Source organism: Triplophysa rosa, linkage group LG2, assembly GCF_024868665.1.
Source record: "Triplophysa rosa linkage group LG2, Trosa_1v2, whole genome shotgun sequence".
Lineage (NCBI taxonomy): Eukaryota > Metazoa > Chordata > Actinopteri > Cypriniformes > Nemacheilidae > Triplophysa > Triplophysa rosa.
The window spans coordinates 3,309,476-3,328,410 of NC_079891.1; the positions used below are offsets into that span (position 1 = coordinate 3,309,476).

Consider the following 18,935-nt stretch of genomic DNA (forward strand, 5'->3'; position numbering starts at 1 on the left):
TAAACTCCCAGCATTTTAGCATAAATAACTGGAAGTGCAAATGATTAGTGAATATATTTGTTCTGTTCCCACAAAACTGCTTGCTGTAGGGGTTCACGGGGTGCACGCAGGACTCGTAAATCGAGTCCATGCGTATTACGCTCTCTGTTGGCTGAAGAAGGGATGAAAAAGTAACAGATTTATTTGAGGAAAAAACAACCGATCAACTAAAGACGCCCACCGCGCAACTACATCCTCTATAGAATAATGCGTAATACGCATTAGATTTTTAAAGCAAATAAATTAATTAATCAATTAAAAAATCATTTGTTATTCGATCAGAAACCATTAACATTTATTTTCAAAACACGTTTAACATTAACATTTATTTTCAAAACACGTTTAAATAAAACTAAATATAAGATTGTTAATAAGCAACCATCCTGTGAATTAAAAATGCATGATCTGGAGTGTTGCGTAGGTTGTATTATGTGCATTTATTGCAGAGCAGAGGAACACGTAAAACGCACAGTAACATATGCATCAAAAAGGATGACGTATGTGTTTAAGCGATTTCTGACACAGTTCAACGCAGACACCCACAGCACCATACAGAAAATCTCAACATACGCAGTTATTAATTTTGTGTGTGATGACTTTCTCCCCCGCCACGAAACTGATAATATTGTGTTATTTAAGAAAATAAATAAATGTTAACAATAGGCAAACAAATAAATAGGTTATGGAGTACTTTGGTCATCAATTGCAATTCATTAGAGATTCCGTGAAGGGATTTTAAAATGTAGTTATTTAACGTTAAAGGTGTAGGGGTATGGCAACTCTTTAAAGACGCGGGGCGCACTACATCCAAAGATTTATAACTAAAACTCTGACGCAAATCAAAGGGGGTATGTCAACTAAAAGATGAAAGAGCTACCAAAAGTTGCATGGCAATAATCTGCCAAGACCGCATGCAAAACCCAGGAGACTTTTTGATAGTATCGGTAAACAACCACAGCAAAGGCGCATCTCCATATGCCACCCTCAGACAGATCAATTATTGGCCAACTATTCTTAGTATATGTTTGCATTACCTCATAGCGAATCTGTTATAAAGGAGTGTTGGCGCCATGCGTTTGTTCGCGCACTGGAGGTGATCTGTCACACTGTTTATTTGTATAAAACACGACACAAGCTGCAATTGCACTATGGAATATTATTTCTGCAGCGAATAAAATGGAAGTAAAATTAAGCAAAAAAACAAACCTCCGATAACAGCTGGAGAGCGCTGGCCACCCTCCGGTTTTATCCACATTTCCATGGTAAAATTTCCCCTGGGCACCTCTGCATTGGGTTTCAGACGTAGTTGGTCTCCTCTGCCGGTAAAGTAAACAGCCCTCCGCCGACCTGGGGTGCTTTCCCCCGCCAGTGACAGGCGAGGGGAGCGCCGATCTATCCCGGGAAGTGAGCGTTTGCCCCGAGGCAAGCGTGTGGCACAGGCTCCTGGGAAGGTACTTCTGGCTTCCCTGATGCGTACCAAGTCTCTTTTGGACCTTGCGTTTCCCCGTGTAGTCCCACACTCAGATCCCAAGCACACGATGAAAACCAAAAGGCATAGAAGCCAAGTGCAAATGGGCAAAAGTTTCATTTTCAAGTGGAGAAAAGAGATTTTGGTCAAAGGATAGGGGATTTGATGAAATACTAAACAGCGCTCGTCTCCGAGATCTTTCCCGGTCTTTTAGTTTTACAAAAGCCTGTCAAGACGCGTATTCAACACCAACCAAGACGGCAATGCTGTCTTATTTTTTCTTTTATAATGTTAAGCCACGACCCCCTTTCCTTGCCCCTTTCAAAGACACTTCAACACAGATTGAGGGGGGAAAGGAATATGTTAATTCATCCAAGTGCTCCACCTTCCCAATTGAATGGATCCCATTAAATTGCAGGGATAACTAAGTAATCAATCAATCAGTGTGGGGAGGTCAAAATCATTTCCCATTCTTTATGCGCATTTCCCTACTTGGTAAATACACATCTGAGATGATGTCAGTGATTTCATCCACAGAACTCTGTAAGCACACTTGAATGAAGTCATTGGAAAAAAACGGGGCGCACTGGGGTCTATAGATTAAAGTTGAAATGCACGTTATTTAGTGATCACGGAAGCAGTATGTGATCTGATAATGGTAATGCAGTGTGTATTGGGATGCGTGACGTTGCATTGCTAAAGGAACGGTGCGTAATTGTCGGTTTCATTGTAACCGGACCGGGAGTCCCAGGTAAACGCGCTCGCCGTTTTATTTCTGGTGCGTATCTGAACCGGGACGGGGTTTTATTTTGCGCATCACTGCGCCGAGAACCCTCTAGCGGCAATATGACGAACTCTCGAAAACCAGAGGAAAACATGGTCAGGCGCGTTAAAAACATTTGATTTTCTTTGTCCTTTTCTTCCACAGCAACTCTTAACCTGTGCTTCCAGACAGGCAAACAAAAAGATAAAAGGTACACAAGCTCATGTTGATAACTTTGGGAAGCACATGGGAAAAAGAGTGACAGGTCATCCATAAACAAACTTGAGTTTGTCCCCAGCCAAAGTCCTGTGTGTGCCCTCTTATTGCTTTTCTTTATTGACTGTCAGCAGAGGGAGCCTGGAAAATGACTGAATGCACTTCCTCCACCGTCTGCTCCTGATCAGTGTTCTGGTTCTCACAGCTGCAGAGGGACTCCTTGCAAACATGTGACGTCAATACTGCTGAATATCAATGGGCACTGGTGCTAAAGGACCAGCGGGAAACCTGGGGTGAGCCACTATAAAGCCCCTCATTCGGCAGGTTTTTACCTCAAAGTTGCTTTCAACTTATTCAGCAGGATGTCCAAATCACTCTCTTTCCTCAGGATGATATTACAATGACACTCCAATGCACCTTGTGTCAGTTGCTTGGAAAAAAACTTACTGAGGGACTGAGACGAGCAACACCTTAACTAGAAACACAATGCTGGGGTGTGTGCTATTAAGCGTAAAGCCTCAGGTCTAAATTCTAATTTGTTACCTGTCAAACCAACCTAATAAGTTCACAGCAACAAAAAAAGAACAACAAAGACAATTTGCAAAGTTAAGGAAAATTTCATCGTATCACAAAGAGTTTTTTAAAGTGCCATCGCATTCATTTCAATTAGATAGATACATTTTTAAGTAGAGGAGTCCCAGGGCACACTAAATTGTTTGGCACATCCTCAGGAGAGCTTAGAGCGAAAATTGTACTGTGTACAAGAATCTTATTTTAACCTGTTGTAAAAATAAATTCTTTAGATGTCAATGTCAACTGGAACACTTTAGTTTCGCCACACAAGATTTTATCAAGCGATGAGGTCGGAGCAAAATAAAAACTTGTGAGAATAAAAGGATTAAAGTGTTTAAAGAATGTTTGAATCCTTAACATGGACAACATATTATATTATCAAAAAAATAATCTGTCAGAGAATGAAATTTTATATGAATTTAAATGAATTATAATAGATATTTGCTTTACATATTTACAGTACATATAATTCCTGAAAAATAAAAAAGCCCATTAAACTTAGTGTTAAAATGGCAAATAATGATTATTGAAAAAAATTCTGTCCTCATGTGAGGACAAGTGGGATTTTTTATTTAAAAAAGTGACACTGACTGTTTGTGTTAAATTTGATAATAGTCTCTCAATGAGCAAAATTTAAAGGAATCATTACCGTCAACACATACTATATATACTATAAACAAAACATTGCCTTCGATCTCCCCTACAAGCCTTAAGTTTCGTGCAGTCGGTTATTATTTTCTCATTCATCTCCTATGGTTTTTCTTTCAGAATGCAGGATACTGACTCACTCCTTTACATTCAGCATTTTCAGTGGGACTCTCAGTGACGGAAGAGTGGGGCAGGGGCTGCATTAAAGAAATTAAACTTTACAAATCATTCAAAGATAACATTAAGAGAGCTCCTCCATGGTCTCTTCTCAACGGCTTTTCACAATATCAGCAAATTAGCTGAAATGGAATCTCTGATAACACGCTCGGGTTTGGAGAGATTTAGGTCTGACTACTGTACTTCCTGTCAGGTGTAAATCATCCAGCGCAGCACTGGTCTCGTATTGTGATTAATAGCAGGTTGCGTAGACAGCTGAGGATGTCATCGATGATGCGCATGTCCCCGTTCTCACTTCCCGCCTGCTCTCTCATCTGCAATCAGGAAATGCGAGTCAGTTGATTTGAATTGATCCTGGCTTGTCTCCTACCTGGAGACCCGCTACAAGTAAACGTCTAAGAGCAATTAAACAATCACTTAATCACTCTGCTGATGCTGAGGCATAAGGGTGCCGTCATGTATTTCACGCACACTCGACAGAGCAAAGTTTTTTAGTTGCTAGAATAACCTGTTCTATTTTATTTGGACTTCACCGCAAACATGCGTTAATAATACTTCAGGAATTTTCCAGCACCTGCACACAGGGCTGGGTCAGATCGAAGTTAAAACATGTTATTTGGTAATAACAACTAAACATAGACTCTCACATGAATTGTCATATTTGTACTGCTGGTCCATTAAGAGGTATAATATTCCCTGGCAATAAAAGAACAAGTTGTCCACATAAAAAGAAATAAGTGACCACTACAATTGTAAAATCCATCTTTTTTATGATTTCTCAGCAGTATTGTGGTATTTTAAGCACTTGGTATGACTGAGAGCAGATGCAGGCAGTGGTTTATCAAAATATAGACGAATTACTACTAAAGATGATCAGATAGTGTATCCCATCTGTCATTGGGGTCACGAAACGCCCCTTTCACATCTTTGATTATGTTAATCTCCTCCCTTACGTAAATCGTGAGTGTGTTCATGTTTTTATATCCCGGTGGGGACCTAAACCTGAAAGCACACAAACACATGGGGACTCAAAATTGAGGTCCCCATGGGCAAAAAAGCTTATAAATTGTACAGAACAATATTTTTAAAAAATATAAAAATGCAAAAAGTTTTCCATGATCTTTAGGTTTAGGGGTTGGGTTAGGGATAGGGGATAAAGTATACAGTTTGTACAGTATAAAAAACATTACGCCTATGGACTGTCCCCACAGAGATAATAACCCAGACGTGTGTGTGTGTTTGTGTGTGTGTGCGTGCGTGCGTGGGTGTTTTTGTGTATACGTGAACCATCACATGTGTGAACAAGCATACTGTATGTGTTTGTGTGTGGTGGGAAATTCCACATTGTGTTTATGGTACCTTTCAAAGGACAACCATCATACTAATAGGGATGGATGCACGTTTTAACACTTATTGTTCTTGGTCCAATGAAGGAATATGTGACCCTGTCTGTGAAACCCAGTCTGATATACTGATGAAATTAGCAAAATCCAAGTTTTATTTCAATCTTCAATTTCGATCTTTGACAGAGTCTTACTCAGCCAGTATTAAAGATGATATTAGAATTTAGAAAACATGGAAAAATTATTTTGGCTGGGTTTTCACAGCATGGGTGCCATACGGGTATTTTTCATTCACTCAGAGAGCAAGGTGTTCCCCAAATTGAAAAGATCAATTCATAGGTAGGAAGACCAAGAAAAACCCTGTACCTGAGCCAATGCAACCAATCTTTCAATGACTGGTGGAACAATGTATTAATTTAAATTAGATTAGATCTCAGCTGCACACAGTATTTGTTGTTAGAATGATGCTGACTAAATAACCAAGGACACTGTACATTCATAAAAATAGTTAGATGGATAAAACTGTAGGACAGGTTAAACAGATCAGAAGTTTAACACTTTTGCAAACAGGTATCTGTGTGCATATAAGCAAAAAGAGCCAAAATATTAAACTAATCACAGTTATCATCAATTATAGTCAAATATTATAGATATCACATAGTCAAATATCATAATCAAATATAAGTCATGGTTATGTAGCGAGGTCAATGGTAAATGTATTGCTTTAGTTTCACTACAAAGATAACATATAAACTTTAACTTTAGTAACTATACCTACTATTGTAATAAAATCAAGGATAATTTTCGTAATGTTCACAAATTAGTAGAATACGTTTGTCAGTCGGTCGTGTTTGTAAACAAAAGAGCTGGACACGCATTAACATAAAATGGGAAAATCATGCGGCCATTCTCTACTGTGTGCTTTGTGTTTTCGTGTGGGATTCTGGTCACTTACAGGAATTTGAAGAAATGAGCTGTGTGTGTCATCCGAGTGTGTAAAAATCAGCCGCTGTCTACCACCGGAACGGCTCCGCTCAGATAATCGATAATAGGCGCCGCCATCTTTAATAATCACTACAGGTGTTTTCAAGGCTATCGCGAGAAGTAATACGTAATTCGTTTCGTCGGCGAAATCCTAACGACGTTTTATCTCTCTTGAAGGAAATTACGGGAAGGGGATACTGCGATATCGGTCGTTAAAAGAAAAATGAGCTGAATCTCTTTACGAATTGCCCCGAGAAGAGAGGATTCGGTGGTCGCGGAAATTATTGCGCCATTTATGACCACGTGATTGTAGGTGACGCATCCCTGGGGCATGTTCAAGCTCAAACCGGTGCGCAACGTTTTGCTACGGTTTCCGAGTTGAACGACATGTTTCCTGGAAACGGTTTGCAACGGGGTTTGAGATAAGTTTTCTCTTGTTTGGTGGGTGTGTCAAGAATGTCAGCCCAATCAGCATCAACATGTGTATAACCCACGCGGTATTAAAGAGACAGCTCGCACAATGGGAAGTAAAGTTGTTTACAAATGTGTCTGCTGCAGCTCGGTATACGCGACAATCGAATATATTAGAATACATTTACAGTATTAAACACGCATTTATACCGATTTCATCTGGCTCCGAAAGTTCTTCAAAAAGAACTCAAAGAATGGCCTTCTCCGCTGCCGTAGTTCAACTCTTGCGTCATCACAACAGGGTGCTCAACCGCACCCATGTAATAAAGGTATTTGCAAACGCAAAAAAATACAATAAAATAAAGTCACTTTTTCTTTGTTTTATTAAAAAAAATACACCGTTTACATTTAAAAAACGTTTTGCAACGTTTTGTCGGGGCTGAACGCAGCCCTGGATTTGTTTCAAACTGAGGTAATTCACTCATTTAATTATATTAATAACAACACATGTTATAACTATGTAATTCCTTTAACTATTTAAAGGATATAAATACAAAATTTGTGACACTTTGTTAAAGTATAAAACATATTTGTGACAATTTGAAAGTCACACGTGTTAGTAAATTAGTAAATAAGCTTTTCAGTGTACCAAACGTTCACTGAAACCATATTTTTTACGTTATTAAATAACTGGTTGTTAATCATGTGGAACAAAGTGTGTCTAGCCATGTCCTACTGATCATAATAAACAAGTATCATTTCTATTATTGTTTTATTTGTGATTGATTTCTTTTATGATTTATTTGGTCTAGTTTATGTCCCTTCATACGCTTGATACAGTTATGTAAGAATGAAGTGTATGAAAGTAATTAAGTACTTTCATTAAACTTTTTATTCATTTTTCAGCAAAGGTGGACACAGCCACCTGTATTTCCATGATCTGATGTAGGCCAGAGCGAAGTTAAATACCATTAGTGAACAAATTACAGGCTTTATATTCTGTCAGCATAATGTCAACATTTCATAGCAAAATTTCATAATCACATTCTGACCAAACGAGACAAAAACAGAATGATTTTCCAGTGGCTTGGATCTTTGCCTAGGTCTATGTAATTGATGTTTCTAAGCAATGAAAGCTTTTAATGAATCAAATGATTTCTCTCAACATCTAAATCAATATTTAGCCATTGAGACAAACAACTACTCCACCCATTTCATTTTGCAAAGTTGGCAGTTTTGACTTGACTTTTATTTGTGCAGGAAAGATGGGAAAAGTGCAAGAACAGTAAGTGACATCATCCTATTGATTGAAAAGGAGACAAATACAATCTTACTACTCATAATAATTATTTGAATGAAATAAGTTTAAGATAAAGATTTGTTCTCGATGTAATTTCTTGTTGTGCAAAATTAGCTTAGATATAAGACAAAATCATTTAACACCCTATTGATTAATAGATCTAAATGCAAGAATATATTCCAAAATGAAAATACACTACAATTAGGGTGAGGTCAGGAAACAAGAACCTCAAAATAAAAGCCATAATAATAAATGTTAAGCTATAGTATGTTCACAGCCCTGTCGAACCCAAAGTGACAAAACAAAACTCACCCCTGGAATGTGTCAAAGGACGCCCCAAGTGACTTTCTCTTTAGAAACGCAATCAAAACCTGTTGCCAGAATGAGATAATGCTCACACTGATACTCAAACTCATGGCATGTTTTTGGGTCTCTAAGTGGTTTGGTTGCATGATATAGTCATGGGTAAACCTCGTGTTTGTGTCTAACTTCTGTGTGTACACATACTCTGCTTTATGTCACATCCAGACCAGTCCGTCTCAGTCACGGGGGAGGAAGGCTGATAATGAAGACCAGTAAGATCATGACCAGTTCCTGGAAATCCCTCCTCTGAAGGCCTGCTTCCTATCTCCATGCTGTCTCTGATACTCCTATCATACTGGCATAGTGTGCTATGGTAGGTGCCTTGCAATAAAATCTCAGTTTATTTCTGCTGATACAGTCATGTTGATTACAAACCTTAGATGTCCAAATTCGCCGTTTAACCTGTCACCCGTGCTATATGCGAGACACAAATGCCACCCATGCTACCCATAAGATTCAGATACCCATAAGAACAAATTCAGATTGACCATATATGCAGTCGCATCCCACATGTGCCAGCTGACCTAGATTGTGTGTGCGCACAACTAGCGGCTTCAGGTGTTTGGAGTGGACAGATGAAGCCCCCTCATGTGGACAGATGAATTTTTCAGTTCTTTACATAACACTGTCCCTCCGAGGGCATCAGCTGTCCCCACTTCAGAGACCCGTGTCCTTTGCTCTGTAAGACGTCAGGGAACGCGCGAGTCAGGACGCGTTCCTCTGTGTGACAGTTGTACAGCGTGGTGAGTACATCTAGAGCCCGTCTCCCTCAGGTCACCCTGAAGAGCGAGTCACAGGTTATTCTTCCCTACAAAACACCTCCCTTTGGTGTATAGTGCTCAAGCACTGACTATACTACAGATTTCGACCATAAAAAGCGGAACCTCGCCAACCAAAAAAGTGAGCTAAGCATCCATCTGTAGAATGAGGAATGATTAGAGAATGTTTCATCCTCTAATATTTGTTTAACTACAAAATAATGCATAGAACTGAAGCAAAATTAGTGTCCTGATGCAACGTAATTTGAAATGTTTATTTAAATAAATAATTTCCTCATATTAGTTTTATGTATATTTCATGCTGCTTGCTACAGTAGTAAACATGGCCATTGTATTTTACGAGCCATGTGGTAATAGGAAAAATGCAACTTTGTCTTATTGTTTCATAAGAACTTTTTACAGTTGGCCCCTTGCTCCTTGGATCCTTCTAAAGTAGATTATTACGATGCATTAGCCTGTCAAAGAAGCTTGTGTCAGTCGCCAGCATCAGTCAATAGCTCTTATTGATCAATCAGGCAGTCTTTTATCTGCCTACCGGATTGACAGACATCAGGGAATGATCAAAAACAATGTGCACAAAAAGCAACCCCTTTCAGCAAAAAGGTGCGTTCTGTACTCCCAAGAACAGGGTCAAGGACAAGGAAACGCTTCCCAACAGTATTGGCAACACATTGAATGATGTATTGAAACCGTTAAAAGCAAGTTAATTTATTTAATGCCTTCGATTTTCGATTTTGAAAAGAGCTCTCACAAAAAAGTACAGAATGGTATCGATGGCACAGTAAAAGCATAAGGACAACTAAAGGAGAAATGGGGAGATTTTAGCGGCGTCTAGTGGTGAGGTTGAGAATTGCAACCAACAGCTCACTCCAACCCTCCCCCTCCCTTTCGAAGCACTACGGAGGCTGACACAAGACTGAGATACCTCTGAAGACATAGTTATGTATATTATGTTGCAATTCTGTCAATAGGTCAACTGGACCTTTAAGTTTAGATTTAAACTATAATGTAATGTAATAAAGTAATGGCCCAATAAGCCATATGACTGAGAGGTAAAGCAACCAATTACGTTTCGTTTTTTGCCTCATCATATTTAGGGGAGTGGAAATGTCCCCGGTGACAGACGGGTGTGCATTCACAGACGTGTCAGAAGTTAACAACAGCAATGTTTATGAGTTTACGCCGTGAACTTTGCAAACTTTTAGAAATTTAGCGTTTAGTCGATTGACATCGTAACCGAGGTAAACACGACAGCTTCTTTGATCAGACGGCTTTGTGTTGTCACAAAGAACGCGACACACACGTCTCCCGGAAATCCTGTTGATGTCAACCAATCAGAAGACGACTTTGAATCTGCTTAAGTGTTCCAGTTAAGTGTGCCACAGATGTTCAGCCAACGGTCTGTTTGTTTACGATATCATATGTGTAGTTTTAATACAATATCAATAATCGCAGTCATTAAAATTCTTTGTTCTGATGAACACAGAGAAAGATATTTGGAAGAATGCTTATAACCAAACAGATCTCAACACCCATTGACTCCAGTAAAAAATACTTTATCATTTCATTTGTTCTGTTGAACACAAAAGAAGACATTTTGAAGAGTGTAGGACAGCAAACAGTTCTGGGGCACTTTTGACTACCATTGTTTTTTTCCTACTGTGGTCATCAATGGGTGTTGAGATCTGTTTGGTTATAAGCATTATTCCAAATATCTTTCTCTGTGTTCATCAGAACAAAGAAATGTATACACATTATGTTGAGGCACCCCTAAACAGAATGTGTGATTATTATTATAAATTTTTATTTTATATGCATAATAGAAAAAGTGTGGGGGCATGGTCAGGTTTCTGTGCTTGACCTCACTACAGTACATCTCTTCCTAATGTTGCCGCTTATGTATTCGCCGAATGGAAACTAGACGTTTAAAATTTGAAACCATGTTGTTTTAAAGTTAGAATCCACGAGAACTTAAGTGGCTGGTATTAATGAGGCTCATACTCAAAGGTAACAAACAAGCGCTCCTTGTAGAGAGCAGGACAGACTTTGTCTGTTTTTCCAACTCTAAGAAGACTGCATGATGGCCCTCAGCCAATTTACACAAACTGAGTTCCCCCCTGTGGCCTGGAAAGTGTACCTATAGGAAACTGTAAAGACCTGAACTTAAGACTACAGGCTGAGCGTAGTGCAAGACAGCTCCTGATTTCTCAAATCAAACAGACCACATGAAAATGAAGGATATACAGGAATGACATTTAAATCAAATAAACAGTTTTCCCTTCGCAGACAGGCGGATCTCTGCTCTGCGCAGCCCAAACACAGCAATGTGAGGAAACATTTGTGCCTGGTGAGGAAAGAGATACTGTTACACTCCTTGCCACTAAATTCACCTTTAAACTCCCTCCTCGGCCCCTCGCCTGCTTCCCAAGTCTTCTTTAATGAGAACCTGTAATCATACATTACAGGTATTAGTGTTAATAAAAAAGAGAAATTACATTAGAAACAAAGACAGAAAAAAAGAGGCAGAGGAGAAGCATGCACCAAATGTGGCATAAATGAATTGCAATCACAAGAACGAGTCAGACTGTATAAACATTTTAATAACGCTGAGTAAACAGATGTGTTTTCAATTGAGTTGAGAAGGTGGGAAGATGTTAAATTTCACAGAGAAGCTTGAGGGGGGAAGAATTGTAGTGTTTAGGGGCCACTGAATGACCTAACACCCATGGAGGACATACTGAACTTAGAAACCCTTAATAAATTGGCCATGATGAGGTTGTGAGAAGGAAAGTAGGTAAGAATGAGATCTTAATGCCACGAAAGGCTTTAAAAACTGAAAAGGTACGGAAAGGCGATGGTATATTTGGGAATACACTACTGTTAAAAAGTTTAGGGTCACTGACTTATTAGCGTTTTTCCACTTTTCAAAAATAATTGTAAACTATATAGATTAACACAAATAGAACAATGGGAATTATGTTGTGACAAGTAAATATATTTACTAATAAATATCAATATAAATATAGATAATTATATAAATAAATCTTGGTATAATTTGACATGTTCTTTAGAAGGGTGCATGCGGAGTGTCCTACCCGCTTTTATGAAACAAGACAGCCTCGATGACGTAGCAGGCTTCAAATGAGACCTCCGGAGGACGCAGCCTTGCGAAACGAGACACAGCTAGTGTGTGCCGTAAACGAAACACTATTGGTTATTTTTAAAAGGGGGCGGGGTCACTCGATCGCGCGCTCTGCATTTTTTCAGTTGAAATTACAACAACAACACATCAAATAATGCTGCGCGTTCCAAGGCATTGCAGTGGGGCTTTAAAGGAGTTCCCTTATTGTTCATTTATAATTTAGTCAAAGTCATCCTTTTCGAAACATTTGAATTAAATACCGTTTTAGTTTCGTAATGAAAAATGAATATGTTTCCACGATTATATTTTTGTCTACAAAACTAATATTAGACATTTATGCATACAGTATGTCTTTAGATTAAAAGGTTTGTAAGGTCAAGTATAAAATATTTCACTCAAGTGATCTTTAACTTTTGAATGGTAGTGCAAGCATGGCTAATTATGTAACTTCTACAGCAACACTATTTATTATATAGCATTCTCACTTTTGATAACAGCTAAGGGCGTTGTGGCACGACGCGAAACGAGGCTTATTGCTTTTATAAAACGGTTATTCCATATGCACAGCAAGGTTTCATAAAATAAAGTAAATAAAGTGATATGTATATGTAATGCGGTCAGCAGTTATAAATGGGGGTATTTTATAACGGCTTAGAACTTGGCTCAACCAATCAGAATCAAGCACCAGAACTGACCTTTTCAAAACGTCCATTTTATTACACAGTGAATGGCGTTATGGACACAATTTTTTATTAAAATGTTATTTCATCAAGCAAAGCATGGGACATTAGCAGTTACTTTATTGTGTGTCTGATGACAGTATTTACCTGCAACCAGGACCAGAATTGAGCATTTTAAATGTTTAAAATGCTAAACATCACCAAGACCAAAGAACTCATCCTGGACTTCAGGTGGAACAGAGCCGCCCCTGCCCCCCTGTACATCAACGGTGAATGTGTAGAGCGAGTGGAGTCCTTCAAATTCCTTGGCATCCACATCTCTGCAGACCTCTCCTGGTCGGTCAACACCACAGCGCTGGTCAAGAAGGCCCAGCAGCGGCTACACTTCCTGAGGGTGCTCAGGAAGGAGCAACTAAACACTCAGCTGCTGGTGACCTTCTACCGTTCTACCATCGAGAGCCTGCTGACCTACGCTGTGATAGTGTGGCACTCCAGCTGCACGGAGGCAGACAGGAAGAGACTGCAGAGGGTGACAAACACCGCACAAAAAATCATTGGCTGCCCTCTGCCCTCCTTGACTGTCATCTATAACTCCCGTTGTCTCAGTAGGGCCAGAAACATCTTGAAGGACATCACCCACCCCGGCTTCCATCTCTTTAACCTGTTGCCCTCTGGCAGGCGCTTCAGGTACATACGGGCCAGAACAAACAGACTCAGGGACAGCTTTTTCCCCAAAGCTGTCACCATACTAAACTCAAACCTGCACTAAATGGATTTATTGTATTGTATTGTATTTAGTGTATAGTCTTATATATTGTGCTAATTATGTGTGCATGTTTATGGAGTTGCTTCTTAAAATCTCATTGTACTGTGTATAATGACAATAAAGGCTTTCAATTCAATTCAATTAAATTTTGAATTTTGCACTGTTTGCTAAATAAACGAGAGTCTGTAAAACTGGAACAGTATGTGCTGGTTTTGTATTGAATGTTACAAACAATTTTAGGTAACAGAGTTCTTGTTGAGTTTATTTATGGGGAGTCAAAGAAATAGTTCAACTTCAACATGAAAATTCTGTCATTATTTACATGCCTTCTTGTCATTTGACTTTCTTTCTTCTGCAGAACACAAAAGATATATTCTTTTAAATGTTGGAAAACCATTTGTTCCCATTGACTTGCATTGGTTTTGTGTCTATACAATAGAAGTCAGTGGGGACCAATGGTTTTTGGTTACCAACATTTTCAAAATATCTTCTTTTGTGTTTTGCAGAAGAAAGAAATTCACGCAGGTTTAAAATGACAACAGGGTGAGTAAACGATGTCAGAATTTTCATTTTGAAGGTGAACTATTCCTTTAAAGTAATATAGTCACGATGTAATAGCGGCATAGATGATAGGTTTGGCCTTCATTCAACTTAGAGGTATGCAGTATAATGCAGGCGAAGAAAGTCAGGAAAGAATTAATACAATATCACTTTCACCTCGTTAGTTCACTTGATCAATATGGAGGTTTATTAAAGTTGTGTGAAGATGACGCATGCCGTCCGAATAAGGAAAAATCACAGATGAGATTTCTTTCATATCTCATATTTTTCTCCTAGACCTGTCGGAGATTATTCGGGGAAGTCTCAGATATTTATCCTTATTTTTAATTTTGTCGTGCTCTTGTTACATTACAGTCTGTCAACAGTAAGATCTGCTCCATATATGATCCCACAAACAAATATCAGAGAAATAACTCAAATCCGTTTTAATGAATCGTCACAAGATTATTCTAAAGGAAAAATTAAATCCGCTACCATGCAAGCAGTGTGAGATCATGAGAAGATATAAAGATCATAGCTTATCCACCCCGACAGAGGTCAATCAATGATCTCATGTGTTCCTCCTGTGCACGGCTGACAAAGCCAATGGGAAGAGGTCTACATAAATAAATGAATTCATTTCACCACAAATTACATTCCAGGCCCTTCTTGTGCCCCACAAGCGCTTGTGTGTCCCTCTGCATTGTTAATGTTCTGTACTCCATAATGTGATATTTCATGCTTGTGCATGATATTTCCATGCTATTTAGATATATCATGTGATTATCCAGAGGTTAAAAAGCAGTTTGTTTTTTTGGTGATATACAGGAAGCAGTAGCGTCTTGTTTCTCAAATTGAAGTATTGACAGAGTTGTTTTCATCGTTTTTTACTCTCATGTTGTTCAAAACCTGTATATGAAAGAAGACATTTTGAGAAATGTCTCAGTGGTTTTGTGTGCATACGAAGTCAATGAGGTCCAATGTTCTTTGGCTATCAAGGTTCTTCAAAATATCTTTGTTTGTGTCAGAAGAAAGAGAGTCATACAGATTTGAGGGTGAGTAAATGCTAAAAGATTTTCATTGTTGGGTGAACTATCCCTACAGGACCAAGTTACTTAATCTTGTGGTCACATCCCTAACCGTCCACCTCGACCGCCTTCCAACCCCCAAAATGCATCAGATCCCCTCCTCCACTCGTCCAGTGACCTCATACATCTGAATTGACCTCTTTGAATAACAGCGTTGTCTTTTTCTTTGTCAGATATGGATTCTGCATTGTATGTTCCATATAAAGATGTTTTCATCAGAATTTAAAGAGGTTTCTGCATTAAAAGATCTTTTTGTCACCATTAGTTTGTGGTGAACTATGAAACTATCATTGTAAATTCCGTCTTATTGATCTATTCATAGTCTACGCAAATGTGTTGTTGTATATGTGAATGTGATTTACAGACTCTGCAGTGAGTAAATGTGATAAATAAGATATAGCATTCCTTATTTTTCTTCAATCCATACATTAACAACACGCAGAAGGAGCCGTTAGAGCAAAGATTGAGCGATGTTGTCAATGTTGCTCCAACGCATGCTCCGGGCATGTGTTGTTGTATCCATAGTTACTCTTAGATTGCATCCTAATTTGCCAGGCGTTCTCATGAGACCACCCACCTCCAATAACCCCCATCCCCATGTGTATTGACCCCTGTGCTCCATTCCTCTGTGCGGGCCCTGTTCTCCCCATACCCCCATAACCCTCCGCTCAGACATGAGGCTTGACGTGGGACGTCTCATTTTCAAATCAATGCTTTTTGGCCCTGCCCACCTTGAACGTTCAAAACAAGCACATCAAAACAGGGGGTCCCCATCTCCCACACCCCGAAGGCTATGACCAAAACAAGTGCACACAGCGAATCCTGACAAGCGAGCGTTTGAGCTTGAATGAGCGTTTGCCGTACTCCAGGTTTTGTAAACGTTGAAGTGTTTCAGATGTATTTGCTTGTTATTTCAGCCTGCGTAATTTTCGAATGCCTTCCAAATCCTTCTGGTTTTCAGGCGAGTTCCACGCCAACTATTTTGAACGTTTGTTGGTTTCCGGCTCTTACGCATCAAAAAACTGACAGAAACTGAAATATGAAACTGAATAAACAATATGACAGACGGACAGACGACTGTTTTCTTAACAGCTGCGTTTCCCGTTCCTTGTTAGAGCTTGAGTAAATTACAAGGCGCGATGGAAAGGCGAGGCCAGGAACAGATATTAAAACTCGTGATAGAAGAACAACTCATTAGAGAGAACTTAATGTCAGAAATAAAATATAAAGTTACAAAAATAACACTGTGACTGGCATATACATTCATTCGTTTCCTGAAAACTTTCCGGCGTGCTGTCTGCTGGAACATATCGGTCAGCTTTATGGAATGAACGCTGTTTTTACTTAAACTAAAGACATTTTTCCCATAAGAGGATGTGCTTTTTTTTAGCCAAACTTTCTTTTGCCTTCTTCATCAACATCATAGTAACTTATCAATCCGGCTTGTGTGGGATGTTATGTCAGAGGACACAGCACCTACTATACTGGAAGTCCACATATGGTTCGGCTTATGGGGTAAAATAAACACTGCGGTCCCTTCTTGATCTCCGGCGAACATTAATTTACTTCACTATATCCAAATAACCATATTCAGCTGCCATTTGCTTTCGGTGGGCCCCTGGTCAAAAACGATGTACAATGTATCTTTAAGCCATGAACCGACACTTAAAACGGTATGATTTCATCCAATTTTAGCGGAAAACTCATGGAATCATATATCTGCTAAAGAACTGACGTTGACCTCCATCCAAATCTGCTGAAATAGCACAGCATGCTGGAACAATCTGTTCCGTCCCAGACGCTAACCTAACATATCGATTGTTCTGGGAGCGGAGTGCATTGGCGTTGAGCTGGAGGACCATGTGTAGAGAAGCAGAGGAGACACCCGACTGGGGGAGATTGTAATGGACTCTGGCAGGTTCCTGTGGCCATGTCATTGTACATAAAGTCCGCTTGTCGATCCGCCCCGCTCCCCGCAGGAGCGACACCAGCTACTCCTTCAAGATCCGACTGGCTTCACCGTTGTTTTTTGCGTTCTTTCTGAACACCGCGCGTCATTGAAGTCTTGCGCACCTTGTGCGGTGAGGTGGGATTTATGAGTGCCTTTTATCCCTTGACCGGTCGTAATTTCGAAAGGGTTCGGTTTTATCTTCTCACTCATAAATACGGCGACCCCCAGAGTCGTGACAAGTTCCTTATACAGTACATGACAGTTATACTGTATGTAGGGCACGATCAGGCCTGCCGTGAACTGTAAATCTAAAAGGGGACTGAGTGCATCCTGACTAGACATCCTGGTTCAATAAACCCTTTCTCTTTTTTGTTGCGGTAACCAGATGTCTGAACTAATGCAGGAAAACATGTGAATGTATGGTTACCAACAAGTAACTTGACTGCACAGATGTTGTGTATGAGACTGAAGAAGAAATCTCTTGGCATTGATGCCCTCTAGTGATGCTCTGGCATGGCACACTTTGTACTAAGTGCTGTTAGAGGTTCAGACCACCTGCCAACGCAATTACTTATATTGTGTGCCATTTTGTTTTATGTTGCTTTGGGAACAAATCAGAGGCTGAGTATATTGATGTATAGCAGTACTAGGGCGATGTCACAAATATCAACCTAAGTGATTTTTCTCATTTAAGCGCCATTTTTTCGTAGAATATAATAAATGGCAAAATCCGGCGGTTGGTCGGTCCCCACGTGGTCACCGGAGAGCGAATGTGTCCGTTTTTTGCAGGACTGCACAATCTCCGCATACGCACAGCACACACTTCTAGCCGATGATGTCATCTCTTATTGACCCATCCCCCATCCGCGAAGAAGATTCAGTGCAGATCTGAGGGCTGGTGCACTGAGATACCTCAATGGTAATGATTAAGGTATGCTACGAACATCCTCTCGTTTTCCATTCGCTCAGTCAAAGGACCCAAAAGACATTCATTACGGCTATTTGTTGGAGACAGGCTTCAGAACTGAATGGGCTGTACGGAATTTACGAGCTCTACGTGGACTTCTTTCATATAATCTTGTTATCATTTTTAATTTCATTTATTAAATTGAAAAAAAATCAATATTCTTATGAATACTCTGTGTCTCTGCCTTTGGTTTAAGTAACATCTGTGTCAGTATGTGTGTTTTTCTCTCTAGTGTGTGTGTTTGTGTATGTTTGTCTAAATATGTGCCAGCCAGAGGAGGTGGTCTCCCCCGTCTCCTGCTTAGTCTTCACTCCTCCTAATGTTTTCTTTGGCTTGTCTGTTGGGGAATTGAAAGGCATTATAGTGTATTTTTGCAAAGCCGCTTTTAACAGTGTGTATTGTGAAAAGCACTTCAAAACTGAGTTTAAGAACAGAAGAATTGCCTGCTTAAATGCGTAAGTGTAGTGTAATGTGTTTGAAAAATCATATATACTGTATATATGTATAGTATATGTATATAAAATATTTGATCATTTATATTTAAGCAAACACTTATAGCATATGCATGAGGTATCAAACCTATAATATACTATATACTATGCTATAGTCTAGCGGTGCAATAAGTTTGATACCTCGTATGCTACACGGGTCTGCTACATATAATGTTTAGTCTTTCAATTTGGTATTCCCATTTTCATTTATATTTCGAAAACCCCTTAAACCTGTATCTCCTGTCC

The 18,935-nt window shown here is 39.4% G+C and overlaps 1 protein-coding gene across 3 annotated transcripts in view; it reads right to left on the bottom strand.

Annotated features, from left to right (window-relative positions):
- Positions 1–1,746, bottom strand: part of pappab (pregnancy-associated plasma protein A, pappalysin 1b) — a 67,697-nt gene extending 65,951 nt beyond the window's left edge. For all 3 annotated transcript variants that reach the window (XM_057327675.1, XM_057327669.1, XM_057327682.1), the window contains exon 1: positions 1,246–1,746. In XM_057327675.1, the coding sequence (XP_057183658.1) occupies positions 1,246–1,627 (382 nt within the window). In that variant the 5' untranslated portion in view covers positions 1,628–1,746. The remainder of the gene's footprint in view (positions 1–1,245) is intronic.
- Positions 1,747–18,935: the final 17,189 nt, after the last annotated feature.